The sequence below is a fragment of the Natrix helvetica genome, assembly GCF_964273705.1.
Source record: "Natrix helvetica genome assembly, chromosome: Z".
Classification (NCBI taxonomy): domain Eukaryota; kingdom Metazoa; phylum Chordata; class Lepidosauria; order Squamata; family Natricidae; genus Natrix; species Natrix helvetica.
Window position 1 is genome coordinate 114972022 of NC_138554.1, and position 19099 is coordinate 114991120.

The 19099-nt window shown below is 41.9% G+C and overlaps 1 protein-coding gene across 1 annotated transcript in view; it reads left to right on the forward strand.

Moving 5' to 3' along the window:
- CUBN (cubilin) overlaps positions 1–19099 on the forward strand; it is a gene marked incomplete at its 3' end in the record, with an annotated part of 191788 nt that overhangs the window by 8283 nt on the left and 164406 nt on the right. Inside the window, 5 exon segments of the mRNA XM_081970672.1 lie at positions 1–3; positions 1344–1447; positions 8819–8945; positions 11441–11609; positions 14237–14332. The exon segment at positions 1–3 is cut by the window's left edge and continues 99 nt beyond it. Coding sequence (XP_081826798.1) covers positions 1–3; positions 1344–1447; positions 8819–8945; positions 11441–11609; positions 14237–14332 — 499 coding nt within the window.

The following is a 19099-nucleotide window of genomic DNA, read 5'->3' on the forward strand; positions in this document are numbered from 1 at the left end:
CAGGTAAGGTTCTTAGTATTGCAATGTATAAAATGCACTTTGCACTACACAAGAGTCAATCCAGTGGAATCAGTCTATCTTATAAAAGGATATCGGAAACTAGTTAAAAGAGAGCTTGTATGGCCATGCAACAGAATAACATGGTGCAGGAGATATTTGCCAATAGGGCAGACTAGGCAAAATTATAAGTTGCCATAGATATTAAGAGAATTACAAATTACACAATCTATTCATCCTCCCTAGGCAGTGGAGGCAGAACATCTATTATCCAGGTTGTGAAATTCCATTGTTCTTCTAGCCACCTACTGCATTCTGTCCTTGATCTCAGGCATAATTTGTCTTGGTCCAACCAATCGCCATATACTGTAACTTAGACTGAATAATTCTTTCTCCAGATTTTTAGACTGAGGTCTTCCTGTTCACCTGCCATTTGAGATCTTCCTCTTGGAGATGCCAGGAGTTGAAGTGGAACTTTTGGCATGCCAATTTGTATTCTGCTATTGAGTTCCATAATCTTCCCTTGCATTTAATACCTGACAGCTGAAAATCTGATTAATTTGAAAAGTGCTGTATACCAAGGATGGTTAGAAGGGAATTACTTAGTGATGGAATCCTTAGGTATTGAAAATGCATATGCTAACCATCCCAAGAATTTTCAGTTGCTTACATTTGTTTGTGTTGTGATGATTCTTCGTTGAAAAATATACAAAAGAGGGCGGTTTAGGGGAAAAAATGGGAGGAGGGAACAGAAATTATCGATTTCCCCAGCTACAAAATTACAGTTTAATTTGTGCAGACAAACCTTTTTAAAAAAAAAAATAGGAATATATATATTGGTCATCTAATATTGCAGCAGCAGCTTAATTACCACACAAATGGTCCTATATATAGTATATTTTCAGCATAATGTACATTTCTTTGTATATCTAATATCAATTTTTTAGGGCTAACTGTATCTGAGCTGATTTTTAAAATAGTTTTATGCTTTTTTACAGTATTCCTATGCTTTGAATTAAATGAAAATTCACTGTACCTAAATGAACAAGGAAGGTGCAGTCACAAAACCAAGTTTTGCTTTACTGTTTATAAAGGAAGCATTACAGTGGGAAAGCTGAATATTCCATACCAGTCTTTTTTCACCTTGACAGCTTTAAAATGTGTGGATTTTGACTGCCAGAATTCTGCTGGCTGAACAATTCTTGGAGATGAAATTTACACATCAAATTTGCCAAGATTAAGAAACATTTCTTTATACCTTTTGAAATTTTATATCATATATCAGCTTGATGCCCGCATTTTAATCACTGATTTACTTGGAAAATAAACTGTGCTTCTCTTATCAGGGACCAGATTGTTCTGTTGATGTTAATGAATGCCAGATTTATGAAGGAACATCCTTAGGATGCCAGAATGGAGCAACGTGTATAAATAACCCAGGGAATTACAGGTAATTCTAATGATTTTATGGACAGTCTTTTGTAAAACACTTTTAAGTGCTACTTTTGTATGAGAAAACATCTCAGAGAGAACAAATGGATAGGAAGATAACAAATAGATAGATGCTTTTCTAGGTCCTTCATAGTAGGACAGGTTCATGTTGCAAATCTCAAACTATATAATTTTACCTTTTCACCATATACTGTAGGTCATTCTTGATTTATGACAGTAATTGAGATCCCAATTTAAAAAGCAGGTTATGACAGTCATAACTGTCACATGTGATTTTAAAACCTTTTTTTTGCAGGAGTCATTAAGTGAATGTAATGGTCATTAAGCAAACACCATAGTCATTAAGCAAACCCATTGTTTACCATGGGGCATTTTTTTGCCGGAAACAAGAAATTAACATTGGTGTTTTTTTTAAATGCTGTAAATCATGATCATAGAGTACTAGCTGAACATTTTTGGCCCACCACTGTGGTAACCCACCACTGTCCTGAGGTCACATGATCACCTTTTGTAAACTTCTGACAAGCAAAGTCAATGGAGAAGCCGAATTCACTTAACTACGGTGTTACTAACTTAACAACTGCAATGATTCACTTAACTGTAGTAAGGAAAGTTGTAAAATAGGCAAAACTCACTTAATACATGTCTAACTTAGCAACAAAAAAAATTGAGCTCTGTTGTGGTGGTAAGTCAAGGACTACCTACATATGTAGAAAAACAAAGAAAAAACTCTTCAACAATAAATAAATGTTTTCTCTTTATCTTCTCAGCCGTGCCCACTATTTTCCAGAAAAACATTTGAATTATCCTTTTTTCTTCAGGCAGTTCACCTAAATCTGTTCGAGATCTTGTTCATTAGTCATGATTCATTTGATTTGAGTTTTGATTTAAAAAGAGACTGGCTTATAAAACTTCCTAACAAAACCTTTTCAGTGAAAACCCTTTTTTTTGCTTGATATTGGAAAATTATACTTAACAATAGCTTTTAAAATAATTTATCTTTACAAATACCAAACTGACATTCTTTTTGTTTTAGAAAATTTGTCATAGCTAAAATGTTTTTATGTGAAGACAAATTTAGATCTGTACTCAGAGATTCTTTTTGGGAGGTGTTATTCAGAGGTTTTCAATGCTTTCAGTTTTAAAATGTAAGATCCCTTACAATAAGAAAACTGTAGAACACTGTTTGATCCATCAGTCTCCCTTTTAAGTCTTCTAGTGAGGGATAACTTACTGAATAAAATAATATATGGATAATGAAACCATGTGAGTGTCAGTGTAAGACTCTGTCTCTCTCTGTTTCTCTGTGTCTCTCTGTGTGTCTCTTTCTGTCTGTGTGTGTGTGTGTGTGTGTGTGTGTGTGTGAGAGAGAGAGAGAGAGAGAGAGACTCTCATACTGGTAGAAGCTGGAACAACCAATAAATTATTAAAAGCCAAAAGTGTGTGAAGCCCCACTTTTTTCCTCAAAATAATTTTTTCTTCCTGGAATTCTTTTTCTTCTATTCCTTGTTTTTCCTTCTCCCCTTCCCACAACCCAGGAAGAGCTTATTTGCTAAATCAATTTTTATTAGAGGATTAAACTGACCTTTTTCAGAGACTTTTGAAACTGGATGAAAAATAGCATGAAAGTTGGCCAAGGTTCGCAAGTTCCTCTTTCTGTTTAGATAATTGTGTCAAACCCCAAGCAGCTGTGCAAGATCAAGGAAGCAAGACTTCACTGAGTTATCTTTAATCCTGCATTAGGGTAAATACTGAATCTTGGAAGTTGTTCTAGGATTTCGCTATCTTCATTCATAATAAGGTGAAGATTCTTTGAATGATATAAAACACTTCTTTCTAGGCTTCCTATAGGTTGTGTTGCTGTCTATGAGATACCAGCTGACTTACTCACTGTCTCTTGATTATTCCTGCTCTCTTCTATTTGTTTCACAGCCTTGCCACACTTGTTCCCCACAATTCAATAAATTAAATCAGGGATTCAAATTATTCTTACTATCAAAGTGAATTTACTAATGTTCATCTACAGCCAACATCTTATAATTTTAATCAGATTAGATCCAGCTTCTGTCTCCTGTGGTAGCAAAAGGTCCTTTCTTATTCTTTTCTTTTCTTTTTTTTGAAAAAAGTTTTTATTAGTTTTTACAAATATTTTGGGGAAAAGGGTACATAAGTATGGAGAAAATTTTTGACAGCTACACCATACGGAAGGTGGTGCTCCCCCCTGATCTCATATATCTCTCTTACTTATATATATCAAAATATCATTATTACATACATATTAGCAGTAAAAATTTACCTCAAATTCTTTAACATCTTCAATCATTTACTTTGTATCACTTCTAACCATTTCATTGTATCAGCTGTAGCCTTCCTGTGTAGCGTTTCTTCCGATCTCCTCAGGACGAAGGCGTGCGCGGGCATGTTGGCTCCACTGTGCACCCCCTATGCCTCCTGGCTCCTAGGGCAAAGCTGGAAGCCCCCCTGCAGCCGCAGCCGCTCCAGGGGGCTCCAGCAAGTTGCCCCCTCGGCAGGACGCCCCTACGAGGCACCCTGTGCTCCCCCCTAGATCAAGGGGAACCCACCAAGACGGCGAACGGCGGACGACATGTCCGTCGTCCTCAGAAACCGGAAACAGAATCCCCTTTCTTATTCTTTTCTGTGGGACTCTCCATCATTGATAAAGAGACTGCTAAATGTCAGCCTTCTCACCTCTAATAATAATTTTAATTTATTATAGTGTCTAAAACTTATTTCTGTATGAAGAACCAGCTTTGTTATTCTTCTCTGAGTATGTTTTAGTTCATCATCTTTTTTAAAATCCTAAACATGATGCAGTATTCCAAATGTGTTACCTCTCGTGATAAAAAAGGTCTAACAGTAGTAGCTATTATGTATGAGAGTTCTATACAGATAGTCCTTGAGATATGTCCATAATGGAGGCTGCCCATTATGGTTGAATATCATGTCAGTTGTTAGGTGAAACATCCCACCTAATGCCCCCTCCATCCTTGATCCTTCCAATGAAATATTGGGGAATGCAGGTTGTTTGTTTGTTTGTTTGTTTGGATTTATATGCTGCCTTTCTCCAAAAGGACTCAGGGCGGCGTACAACATTAAAAAAACACACATCCCAAAAGTTTAAAAAAATTAAATACATATCCAAAAAACAAACCAAATTTAAAAGACAATACATTTAAAATAAGTTGAAATTAACAGGCCAGGCCGGCTTGCTGGAAAAGCCAACTTTTTAGGGTGCGTCGGAAGGACCGGAGGTCAGGGATTATGCGAAGCTCCGGGGGCAGCTCATTCCAGAGGGAAGGTGCTCCCACAGAGAAGGCTCTCATTAAACAAACATGGGGTTCCTCCTGGATGGGGAAGAACATTGGAGGCCTAATACATGCCCTGGCCATCCTATGGCCTCCTCACTTCCAAAATGCCCCTTGTTCCACTTCCCGCACCTTGGGTTCCAACAGGTCTTTTCCCAGTCCCAATGGGTCCTCCCAGGCCTTAGGCCTGATTCACACCCCACCAGACCAAACACCTTTCTCCTCAATTTCCTTCTGAAGAACTCTAAAGCTTTCCAGGGCCCTGGAATAACTTCCTTCTTTGTGTGGCCACATTGTTCCACAAAAATGGCAGCCATGCAGCCCATTCTGTTGCATTATCAAAGTCTGCACAATTCTGCAGAAACTTTCTACATTCAGAAGCTTCCTGCAGCACTGTGAGGCCTGTCTAAGGCAGCAAAATAAAGTGCATTTAGAGCACTCTTGTGCATCCAGGGGCCATGTGACCTGCCCTCCTTCTACAACATGAGGTTCAAGGAGCTTGGACATCGTGTTCAAAAAGTAAGTACGAGACATGATGGAAGCGTGGGGGAGTAACAAGTGTTGCAGAGTTGCAATGAGTTGGAGTGGGTAGAAAGAGGCAATGGGTATTGCAGCAATCCTGTGCTAGATTGTAAGGACAAACATTGCAGAACCACTGCAGCTATCATACCTTTGAAATCAGGTCCTACATAGCTTTTGGACGGTCGGTTGTATGTAATTTGGAGCATTCATTAAATGGCTTGTTGTATCTCAAGTACTATCTGTATTCAGGGGATCTCATGTAGCTTATTTCCAGATGTTGGACATAGAATAAGCATGGATAGTATTGTCTGTACTTTCTCTGAAGGATTGCTGTTTGAGGCATAATTTGGGCCTAGAAACTGGATGGACATTTGATCTTTATTATTTTAGGTGGCAAAAGAATTGTAAATTTTGAACTGGGAATTCTTCAAAGCAACAGAATGAAGACAGCTCTAAAAGTAAAACACATGCTATCACATATATAGTAGTAGTAGAAATAATGCAGAAAAAAACTAAAAGACTCATTAAAGAATAAATCTATTGCAACACAACTTGCACTGAGTCATAGCTTCCCTAAAGTTCATGCAATCGGTGTTGGTTTTATGAATCCTTGAGCTTTATACATACAGGACCATAAAATTACAGGTTTACAAAATTGGAAAGGACTTGGAAACTGCCTTGCTCAGCTTTATGCTCAGTGCAAAATATCAAATGCAGAATGTTGGTGAAATTTAGCATGCCTTCCCATACCCATTCTTCCGGAGACCCCATACCAGAATTCTCACCTCCTGTTCCTTCTTCGGCTGTTGGTCAAGCCCACGTGGCATGCGCTGCCCTCTTTTCTTTGGCGGCCGCCTCGTTTCCAATGAAGGTGGTGGGGAATCCATGCAGAAGGAGGAAATCACATGGAAACAAGGCAGCTGTCAGAGAAGAGGGAAGTGCATGCTACGTGGGCTTGTCCAACAGCCAAAGAAGGGACAAGAGGTGAGGATTCGTTGGACAAACCCATGGGGGCGCGCTGGTCTCTTCTCTGACAGCCGCCTTGCTTCCAATGAAGATGGTGGGGAATCCATGTGATTTCCTCCCTCTGCGTGGATTCCCCATCACCTTCATTGGAAACGAGGCGGCTGTCAGAGGAAAGAGCAGCGCATGCCCGTGGACTTGTCCAACGAATCCTCGCCTCCTGTTCCTTCTTCGGCTGTTGGACAAGCCCATGTGGCGTGCGCTACCCTCTTCTCTTTGACAACCGCCTGGTTAAAACCATCCTTGCTTAAAAGTACCTGACAGCGGCATTTCTCCCTGGGCTCCACGGAACATTTCAAGACCGATGCCACCACATCTGCCCTCTTTGGGGACAGGCCCTTTTCGGCAAGTCCTCTTCAGAAGAACGAAGCCCCCCTGGTCCCCCTTGCATTCCTCATCTTCCCGCCCCCATGCATGGGCTCCAGAGTCATTGCCAGCTCCCTGCCATCGGACCTGCAGTTCAGGCCAGCCACCAGCGGCTTTGTTCCCACACTTTCCCCACCGGATTCCTCTTTTTATGCGCTTCCTGAAAGGTAGCCGCTAGTGGCCCAAAAGACAGCTGCGGCTCCATGCCATGGAAAACATAGGCACACACACACCCTGCACAATTACAGCCCTGGAGACTCTCAGAGGGAAGCCTCTGCACAAGCCCGGGCGAGTGAGAACAAGTTCCCGCCCTTACGAAGGCTCCAGGATAAGGGACGGAATCTTCACCATGGGACAGTAAAGCCCTGTCCGCCAGAGGCAGGAGGACCAAAGCCACTCTCCTAACTGGCCCTTCCTCCCTCTGAGGGTAAGGGACCTGGCTGCCCCGCTGCCTCTGGCAGATGGTGCTTTACTGTCCCGCAGCGAAGATTACATCCCTCATGTGTCTCAGTGTTTGTGTTTGTGTGTATGCATGACCTGCGTGCCTTCCGTAGCGTGCCCAACACCTTCGGACACCCACCAGGTCACCTGCCGAGCGACAGAGAAATCAGGCTTCGGCAAAAGGAAAAAGAGCGGTTTGAAATTAGCCCTTTCTGCCGCTCTGCTAAAAAGACGAGAACCAAGGCCAAGAGATGACAGGATGACTAACCATATTCGATTAACCCCTAGAGTGGTAAGAGGCTGAATTGGGAGCTCTGTGAATTGGCTTATAGGACACAGAATGCCATGATCATAGGATTTATTGGACATTGGTTTTAGTTCATAGACTATATCTATGAATATAATTGGAAGAGATGTTTGTGTGATGGGGGGGAAAGAAAAAGACAGAAAGTAAGAGAGAAAGAAAGGAAGGAAGGAAGGAAGGAATGGAGGGAGAGGGAGAGAGAAGAAAGAGAGAGAGACAAAAATGGAAAGAGAAAGAGAAAGGAAGGAAGAAAGAAAGAAAGAAAGAAAGAAAGAAAGAAAGAAAGAAAGAAAGAAAGAAAGAAAAAGAAAATGGGAGAGAGAGATGAAAGAAAGAGGGAGAGAAAGACAGAAGGAAGGAAGGGAGGGAGGGAGGGAGGGAGGAAGGAAGGAAGGAAGGAAGGAAGGAAGGAAGGAGAACTTATGACCACAATTGAGTCCAAAATTTTGGTTGCTAAGCAAGTGAGTTTCACCACATTTTCCAAGTTGGCCATGCCCACCCGGTCACATGACCACCGAGCCACTCCCACAAAACAAGCCACACCTACAAGATAGGTTCTAAAAAAATTGAAACCCACCACTGACCAGTAAATACCACCTTTGACTGGCCCTGCTCCCATCTATTCTCTGCCTCCGGAGTCCCAGCTGATTGGGAGGGAATGGAGATTTTGCAGTATCCTTCCCCTGCCATGCCCACCAAGCCACGCCCTCAGAATGTTAGTAACTTTTTTTAATCCAATCACTGAACTGATCCAATTATTTCCAATCAGTTTCACCTGCATTACTGCATAGGTCCATTCAATTATGTCACTATATCAACCTGCATTTTAAATTCATTCTTCTACATTTATTCTTCTGATTTTTTAAGATAAAATATGTAAAAATTTGTTTTTAAACTAGTAACTATATTACAATATTTGAAAACATGAAGGTAACTGTTTTTTTATTATTTAAAAGTGATAAAAGCCAAGATACTTCACTATATCTGTTTTTTTTTTTCAGTCATATGAAAGAGACCACATTCTAGCTGGGAAAACATTATTGTTTCTATCAAATAGGAATTTTCTCTAAGAATATAATGTTTCGTTTCAAGGTGTAAAAATTAGAAACAGAAAAAAAATAGCAAGTTGTCATGCTTAATGATGTGATGATTTGCTTAATGGCCACAATCAAAAACTGATCACTGGCATAGTTAAATCAGGAGTGATCATGTGATGTTGCAATTGCAACATTTAGTGATAGGGTAACTGGCTCCAACTGTGGGTAGTAAGTGAGGACTACTTGTAATATAAACATAATGTAAAAATGATGAATGTGCCTGAATCAAAATGTTAGATTGGACACATAAAAGGAATATTTATATTAATTCATTATTTTCCTTTCAAAAGTTGCACTTGTACACCAGAAACATACGGACAGTACTGCACAACAAAATTTGATGATTGTCAAGGAAGATCCTCTCTTCTTTGTGGGCATGGGGTTTGTGTGGATGGACACAGAGAACAGCTCCATCAGGTAAGCAAGAGAAGCTTTGTATCAAGAGTAGATACCTGCCAGGAATACTTTATTAGGGATTTGTGCAGTATGTGAGGGGTTGTACTCAATTGCTGAAATAGTTTTTTCCAAAACTTTGAGATACACAGCAGTGCAGTTGCTGTACATCCAATTTCCTGGATGTAAGTCTCATTTTTTTCAAATGCCCTTTCAGTTCTACTGAAGATTCCATTATCTGTGGAACTTAATCAAAATTAACCTTAGCTAGCCTGGGAATAATAAAACTTGATTTATATTTATTTGGTTAAACATTTAGCAGCAACATTTTCTTAGAATACTGTGCTCAGCATCCTTCATCAACCTAAGAAAAAGTGGAAGTGGAAGAAGAAATTTTCAGTGAAGAAGATCACCATTGGCAGAAGGTATCTCTGCCTGATTGTGGAGGATCTCTGTCTTCCATCAGCATGAGGATGGATATGTGTTATCACACTCCACCTTATTCCAAAATTCCCCTGATTTTCTTAGTAGCATTTGGGGAATGTTATGCAGACTGCTGAAGGAAAGAGGGGACAGGAATTTTTGCTTTCAGAAATTTTCTTCTATAGGCTACTATCCTGCTGTACGAAGAATTTCCCAGTAGTCACTATATTTTAGCAATGTTTTACAGGTGAAACTCGAAAAATTAGAATATCATGCAAAAGTTCATTTATCGAACAGTAATGCAACTTAAAAGGTGAAACTAATATATGAGATAAGACTCATTACATGCAAAGCAAGATAGTTCAAGCCGTGATTTGTCATAATTGTGATGATTATGGCGTACAGCTCATGAAAACCCCAAATCCACCATCTCAGAAAATTAGAATATTACATGCAATCAATAAAACAAGGATTGTAACATAGAACAATATCGGACCTCTGAAAAGTATAAGCATGCATATGTACTCAGTACTTAGTTTGGGCCCCTTTTGCAGCAATTACTGCCTCAATGCGGCGTGGCATGGAAGCTATCAGCCTGTGGCACTGCTGAGGTGTTATAGAAGACCAATAGCTGCCTTCAGCTCTTCTGCATTGTTCGGTCTCATGTCTCTCACCTTTCTTTTGGTAATACCCTATAGATTCTCTATGGGGTTCAGGTCAGGCGAGTTTGCTTGCCAATCAAGCACAGTAATCCAACAGTCATTGAACCAGGTTTTGCTGCTTTTGGCAGTGTGGGCAGCTGGAAAATGAAGTCAGCATCCCCATAAAGCTCGTCTGCGGAAGGAAGCATAAAGTGCTCCAAAATCTCCTAGTAGACACTGCGTTGATCCTGATCTTTATGAAGCACAGTGCTCCAAAGTCTTGTTGCTCAGTGGTCCAAAGTCCTCTTTTCTGATGAGAGCAACTTTTGCATCTCACCTGGAAACCAAGGAACCAGAGTATGTAGGAAGAATGGAGAGGACAATCAAGCAGAATAATCCCACAGTCATTGAACCAGGTTTTAGTGCTTTTGGCAAAAGTTGCAAAAGAGGCAGTAATTGCTGCAAAAGGGGCCCAAACCAAGTACTGAGTACATATGCATGCTTATACTTTTCAGAGGTCCCATATTGTTCTATGTACAATTCTTGTTTTATTGATTGCTTGTAATATTCTAATTTTCTAAGATGGTGGATTTGGGTTTTCATGAGCTGTACGCCATAATCATCACAATTATGACAAATCATGAACTATCTTGCTTTGCATGTAATGAGTCTTATCTCATATATTAGTTTCACCTTTAGAGTTGCATGACTGAAATAAATGAACTTTTGTACAATATTATAATTTTTCGAGTTTCACTTGCATATTTATATTTTCTTATTAATTCAACATTTCCCATGTTTTTAATTACTACAAAATAAACAGAATTCGTACTTTAAAAGGTATGTCTCCAAAATGCTTTTATCTCTTTACAGCAATATCTTACTTGTCCTTGTAATAACTATAGTTTCCATTTTGCAATAGAGGTGATTTCAAAGAGTATCACCATACTATTTGCTGTGTAGTAGAATCTAGACTTTGTCTTCATGATTGTACTTGTTTAGATCAGGAACCCATTTGATAGCCTGCAAGTCTGTGAATGAGCAACTTTTATTTACCTGCTTCCTTAAATTATAATTACATAGTTTGCCAAAAATAAATCAGCTAATGTTCAGATTGGTGTGTTTCTTACTGCAGGTTTGAGATGTATTTGTTGTTCTACCTGTGTTTAGGTTCATTTCGTGATTGCCCATTATTTTCTACCTTTTTCAGAGAAAATTATGGGTTTTCTTTTTCTGACATGATAACAATCTTTCACTGCGAGTAAGCATTAAGCTTTAATTGTTGGAGGAAGGAACAGAAAACCTGGGGAAATAAGATAAACTGAAATTGCATCAACAATTTTGACATGTCAGGGTCCAGAAGAATGGCTTGGTAAATGTAATAGTGCAAATAGAAGTAACTCTTTTAGAAACATTCACAGTTATTTTCATGTTTACCTTATTTTAACTTGGCAGCCAAATTATACTTGCATCTGTGACGATGGCTGGATGTCGCCTCCAGGGAGCCTTGCTTGCAATGCTGACATTGATGAATGCAGCTTCCCGAATCCACCTTGTTCAGTGAATCCTCCTGTACAGTGTATCAACATGCCAGGCTTTTATTTCTGCGGTCCTTGTCCAGCAGGTCAGCAGTATTTCATAAATGTCCCCTCATTTGTTTCCCATGAGGATTAACATTGGCATTACAAGGAGTTTCATGGAGCCATCATCTTCCCGCCCTTCTTTCTCAGATGCTGTTTTCAAACTCTATATTGCTTTGTTTGGGGTATTTTACTATTAAAAATAGTAGCTCTTTATATGAGAATCATAGGGATGCAGTGGCTCAGTGGCTAAGACACTGAACTTGTTGATCAGAAAGGTTGGCGATTCAGTGGTTCGAATCCTAGTACCGCATAATGGAGTGAGCTCCCGTTACTTGTCCCAGCTTCTGCTAACCTAGCAGTTCAAAAGCATATAAAAATGCAAGTAGAAAAATAGGGACCACCTTTGGTGGGAAGGTAACAGCAGTCCGTGCGACTTCAGCATTTAGTCATTCTGGCCACATGACCAAGGAGACATCTTTGGACAGCACTGGCTCTTCAACTTTGTAATGAGATGACCCCCCCCCTCCCCGAGTCGGGAATGATGAGCACATATGTGCGAGGGGATCCTTTACCTTTACCTATTTGAGAATTGGAGTGGTCTTGGGGAGGAATAACTCCTGTTTGGCCATATTCAAACATAAGACTAACCTACCATTTTTAAAAATGTGATTTGATAGCTGGGAGGGAATGGAGTATAGCTGCCAAGGTACTAATGAATTTGAAACAGATAATGAAAGTTGTTCATCTTTCTCAATTGTTGTCTTAACACATTGGAATATTTTTTTTATTGTAATCACTGTCCACCAGATAAAAATAAGTCTATATTAGTTAATAAGGTTCACCTTATATTAGTGTGTATGTGTGTCCATACGTGTATATGTGTGTGTTTATATATCTATCCATCCTTCCTGTGCAAATCTGAACAAATGTACTTTTTAAATTTCCTTGTTTGTGTCTCCATATATATAATCACTGAGATAAATGACTGTATTTATATGATGCAAAAGTAAATAGTCCACTGTGTTTCCATATTGATTATTAGAGGAATAATATTTCACAATCTAGCTCTGAAAACATGGTGTTATACCTCTTTCATTTGGCCTGCTTGATTATCTGAATAGATTGTATGTATTCATCAACATGAATTTTTTTCATCCATGAAATGTTACAGTAAATACAAAAATTATATCTAATAAATTGAAAGGCACAATACTTTTTGAATTGGTAGTCTAATATAAACTATTGCTCCAGTTGGTACATGTAGCAAAAGCCTTGAACAGAAATATTAGCTCATAACATAATGAAACTACACAAGATGTTAGCATGGTCATTATCAGAAGTTGGAATTACCAGGCATTTGCGGAAGTCCAGATTTCAATAACAGAGAGAATGATTAATTATCTGGACTCACTAGCTTGTTACTGTTCTTCTATCTATCACGAATTGAACATTCACTCAATCATTTTAGCTAGAAGAAGACTGTCAATCAATAATACTGTATGAAACAAGGGAAATAGCTGGCATTGCCTGTTTTTTCTTAGGAAAAGACCTAAATAGGGAAAGATTGACCATTGAAGAAGGGGGAAAGGGTTGTTGAGGACATCTTGTTCAACAGATCTTGGCCAACTCTCTGCCTTCTATACTTAACAATCACAATGGTGTAAGAATAATACAGACAAACTCTGTTTAGAGAAAGGGCAAATGTCCAGGAGAAAATAACCATAGATTTCATATACCTTATAAAAAGAGAATAAAGAACAAGAATGCTTAGCTTTGAGAAGAGAAAGCTGAAGGAGAGTTAGGGCTCTTCAAATACCTTGGAGAAAGTCACAGAGAAGAAATCCAAAGCTTATTCTTGCATCATTTGATCATTTGCATCTTCCAAGGCAGAAAATAATGGATTTTACGGGTTAAAAGAAAGTAGATCTTGACTGACTTTTAAAATAATAACTAAATGAATAAATTAACATCATTTTGTATGGAAGTGAAAATTACATTCCTTTTTAAAGAATTTCCTTCCATAAGAGCTGAAGGGGTACATATTACTATATTTTAATCCAGTGGTGAAATTCATTTTTTTTTACTACCGGTTCTGTGGGCATGGCTTGGTGGGCATGGCAGGGGAAGGATACTGCAAATTCTCCATTCCCATCCCACTCTGGAGCTAGCCAGAGATACTATTTGCCGATTCTCCAAGCTACTCAAAATTTCAGCAACCAGTTCTCCAGAATTTGTCAGAACCTACTGAATTTCACCACTGTTTTAATCCATAGTTGAAGATTACCAGATTATTTGCATGTTCTGTTTATGGAACAGTTCATAGAGCCATGTTCATCATGGATATCACCATACTGTTCCTTTTTAATGGATTTTGTGTTAGTATAATAACTGATATTTTGACAAAGACACAAGGATATCTTGAATCAATGAAGTGCAATATTAGTAAAAGTCATAAGATTTGATTCTGCTGACCACATTTCCTCCTGATTTATATACTCTGCAAATTAATTAAATGGCTTGTGCTGATGTCAGGGGGTTCTAAACCTCGTCCTAGAATGTAGAAATCTGTGAAACAATTTGTCTTTGGCAAAGAGTTCCCTCAACACTGTTGTCTTAAAAAAGTATTTATTTTTACTTTACCATCCCATCACTACTTTCTTTAAATCAGGCTATGAAGGTGATGGGAAAGTATGCACACTGGTTAACATATGCTCAGTCGACAATGGAGGCTGCCATCCACTTGCTGTATGTAACATCACATCAGGTAATATTGAAAACAACAACAATAGGTTTGTATGAAGGCTATATCTAGCCAGAAAAAAATACCCTTTCCTTAGTTAAAATAGTATTTCTCAACTTGAGTAATTTGAAGATGTATAGACTTCCAATTCCCCAAATTTCCCCCAATATTTTGGCTGGAAAATTTGGGATTGGAACCCACATATCCTAAATATGATTGAGGTTGAGAAAAACTGATCTTCAAGACAAGATAGAACCCAATTTCCATTCTGTATACCCAAGCTGGTGGTTAAACCTTAACTTCCAGATTACTGAACTGGTTCATCTGACAAATCTTATTTAAAGTGCACAGGGCCACATAATTGGCACAACTGTATCCTTCAGGTGAGCCCTGACACAAATGAAATGACAGCCAATCCTCAGGGCTGATCTTGGAAGAGCACTCAATGAAAAGGGAAGATTATGAAATTGAACTAGAATCCTGAGAATCCGGTTTCAAAACTCCATTCAGCCAAGAAGACGTATTAGGTGATTTGTTACTTTCTGTCTAAGTTGTTATGAAGGCTTGTGAAAGTAAAACAGGAAGAAAGAAAACCATGCTTATCCTTTAAACTCCTTGGGCGATAGACGGGACTTAAATGTGGCAAATCAAATGCAAATCAAAAAAGACAAAATTATATAACAAAGGGGTCTGGTTCAGGTGGCTATTACCAGAAGGCATGTTGATTTTCTGGGAGGGCAGCAGAATAAGAATCAACACAGTTGTGGAGGCAGAGGCTTTCACTAAAAAATATAATGCTCTCCTAGACAAAATGGGGGATGGTACACAAGAGACGAGGGAGGGGCTGAGCCTCTGCCAGAGGCGGGGGGGGGAGGATGCAACAATTAGAAGGCTCAGGTCACAAAAGTGATTTGAAACATTATTGCAATTGTTACAATGTACTTTACGGAAGTGATACAAAACAAAATGATTGAAACATACTGATGATTTAGTGTTAAACTCAAAACTGCTAATATCTATTCAAATGTTGAGGTTTGTCCTTTTAACTCTTGTTTCTAAAAGTTGTGAGACTTGGGGGGACTGCTCTCCCCCGCACGATGTAGCTGTCAAAATGTTATCACACCCCTTTGAACCCTTTTCCTTGGAAAATTTGTAAAAATCAATAAAACTTGTTTAAAATCAAAAAAGACATTGCTCAAAACTTACAAGTGAAAAATGCTGGGAGGTTTTATTGTGTGTTTATATAAGTATATGTATGTTTTTTAAAAGTTGTAAGGGGTTATAAGGATGGGGGGGGAACAGGTCAGGAGGGATGGGAGAGCCAGGCACCTGGGTGTGGTCGAAGGAGGAGGGAGCGGAGTGGGGGAGGAGAGGGAAGATAGCATTCTTGCGCAGGGCTCCCTGATACCAACGGTCGTGGGGAGGGGCAGGTGCGAGGACAGATCAAGAACGTGTAGTCGGTTGGGAGACCGGGGTTTTTGGTCATTCCCGGTCGTTTGTACCAACCCCTGCATACTAGGTGGTCAGGATCTACAGACCCGAGGCCTGAGACTGTTGTTATGCAACGCGAGGTCCGTTGTCAATAAGGCCCCCCTCATTCACGATCTAATTTCGGAGGGGGAGCCGGACCTCGCAGGAATAACCGAGACCTGGTTGGGCCACGAGGGAGGTCTACCCCTCGTGGAAATGTGCCCGCCAGGTTATCGAGCATTTCACCAGCCTCGGGCCCAGGGAAGGGGCGGTGGGGTAGCAGTGATTATCCGGGAAGACTTGGAGCCGAGAGAGTTCACTGTGCCACAGACATCCGGGTGTGAGTCCCTCGTCGTGAGATGGGGCCCAGGGAGGCAGTTGGGCCTGCTGATAGTATACCTGGCTCCTCGCTATACATCAGCGGCCCTGCCTGAACTCCTCGAGCTGATCTCATCGGTGGCGGTTGAGACCCCCAAACTTGTAGTGATGGGGGATTTTAATCTGCCGTCGATGGGAGAAACATCTGAGGGGGTTCGGGAGTTCATGGCTTCCATGACAGCCATGGACCTGACCCAGTTAATTCAGGGCCCTACTCACGAGGGAGGCCACACGCTGGACCTTGTTTTTGTCTCTGGCCAGTGGACGAGTGATCTAGGAATAGGGGACCCAACTATTATTCCCCTGTCATGGTCAGATCACTCACTTCTCCGGCTTAACTTCCCTGGTGCTACACCCCGCTGCGGGGAGGCGGAGCCGGAAGGTATTAGATGGTTCCGCCCCAAGCGCCTGATGGAACCAGATAGGTTCCAGACGGAGCTTGGGCCACCTCCTGTGGACCTGACCCGCCCCCGAGTAGAGGACCTGGTAGACGCATGGAATAGTGCGACTGCCGGGGCCCTAGACCGGGTGGCGCCTTTGCGGCCTCTCCTGCGGCGACGAACCACCCTGGCCCCTTGGTTCACCGAGGAGCTAAGGGTGATGAAACGCCACAAGAGACGCCTAGAGAGTCGTTGGAGATCCTCCCGTTCCGAATTCGACCGAGCACAGGCACGAGCCTATTTGAGGACGTACCTTGTGGCATTAAGAGCGGCCAAACGTCAATATTGCGCCGCTCTTATTGCGTCCGCAGATAACCGCCCTGCCGCCCTGTTTCGGGTGACTCGCTCCCTCTTATTTGAGAGACCGCGGGAAGCCCCTTTACAGGGCAGAGCAGAGGAGTTTGGGAAATATCTACAGGACAAAGTCGCTCAAATCCGGATGGGATGGGCCCCTTTCAGTGGTCCAGCAGAGACGCCCGTGGCGAGTCTTGAGGGACCGCTTTGGGAGGAGTTTGACTCGGTTGCCATCGAGGATTTGGACAGGTTGCGTGGACGTCTGCGACCCACCACATGTTTATTGGACCCGTGTCCCTCCTGGCTTGTACTGGCATCCTGGGAGGTTACGCGCGACTGGCTCCTGGGCCTAGTGAACGCCTCGCTGGGTGAGGGGTCTCTACCGGCCGCCTTGAAAGAGGCGGTGGTGAGGCCCCTGCTCAAGAAGCCTTCCCTGGACCCAACGGACCTAGTCAATTATCGTCCTGTCTCCAACCTTCCTTTTTTAGCGAAGGTTGTAGAGAGTGTGGTGGCACAGCAGTTCCCACGCCACCTGGAGGAAAATGATTATCTAGACCCGCGCCAGTCCGGCTTCCGACCCGGGCACAGCACGGAGACGGCCTTGGTCGCATTGGTTGATGATCTCTGGAGGGCCAGAGATAGGGGTTGTTCCTCTATCCTGGTCCTATTAGACCTCTCGGCGGCGTTCGATACCATCGACCATGGTATCCTGTTGCACCGGCTAGAGGGGCTGGGAGTCAGGGGCACCGTTTTACGGTGGTTTGGCTCCTACCTCTCTGACCGGACGCAACGTGTGTTGGCAGGGGAGCAGAGTTCGACCCGGAGGTCACTCACATGTGGAGTGCCACAGGGATCGGTGCTCTCGCCTCTCCTGTTCAACACATATATGAAACCGCTGGGTGAGATTATCCGTGGTTTTGGGGTGGGATATCATCTGTATGCTGATGATACTCAGCTATACATTTCCACCCCGAACCACCCCAATGAGGCCGCCGAAATGATGTCCCGGTGTTTGGAGGCCGTACGGGTCTGGATGGATGGCAACCGACTAAAACTCAACCCTTCCAAGACGGAGTGGCTGTGGCTTCCGGCCCCCCGGTTCAACCAGGTGTTTCCACCCCTGGCCATTGGGGGCGTGCAACTAGCCCCCATGGAACAGGTGCGCAATTTGGGCGTCCTCCTAGATGCCCGGCTGTCCATGGATGACCATGTAACAGCCGTGGCGAGGGGGGCGTTCCATCAGGTCCGCCTGATGCGCCAATTGCGCCCCTTATTGGACCGGGATGCCCTACGCACAGTCACCCATGCGCTAGTGACGTCTCGCCTGGACTACTGCAATGCTCTCTACATGGGGCTTCCCTTGAGATGCACTCGGAGACTGCAGTTGGTCCAGAACGCGGCCGCGCGGGTGATTATGGGGAGGACTAGATACTCCCCTGTAACACCTCTCCTGCGCGAGCTGCACTGGCTTCCTGTAGTCTACCGAGTGCGTTTCAAGGTTTTGATTATGATCTTTAAAGCGCTTCATGGCACAGGGCCTAGTTACATGCAGGATCGCATCCTGCCCCATACATCCCTACGACCAATCTGCTCACACAGAGAGGGACTTCTTCGGGTGCCGTCCGCCAAACAGTGCCGGGGGGCGACACCCAGGAGCAGAGCCTTCTCTGTGATGGGCCCAGCCCTGTGGAATGACCTCCCCCGTGACATCAGGACTACTTCCGATCTCTGCTCCTTCCGGGTACAGCTGAAGACCCACCTCTTTCAATTATCTGGCCTGGCTCAACCGTAAACTTCTCTTACTCCTCCTGACAGTTCTTTTAAATTTTAAATAAAAATCTTAAATTTTAAATTGTGCTTTACAATTGGGGTATTTTTAATGGTGACTTTTAATTGTCCAATGTGATGTAATTTGGTACCTCCTCCGTGTATGTATGTCCTGTATACATGTATGTTTATGTGTTGTATATGTTTTTATATGCCCCACTGTACGCCGCCCCGAGTCCTGTCTGGAAAGGGAGCGGCTAATAAATTTAAGTTTATTATTATTATTATTATTATTATATGCGTGTGTGCTTTAACATTTAATTTAATTTAATTTTAATCTCTTACTCCTCAATCTTGTCAACTTTAAAATGTGTGGACTTTGAATTCTAGTAGTTCAGGGATGTCAAACTCTATTTCATTGAAGACCGCATCATGGTTGTGC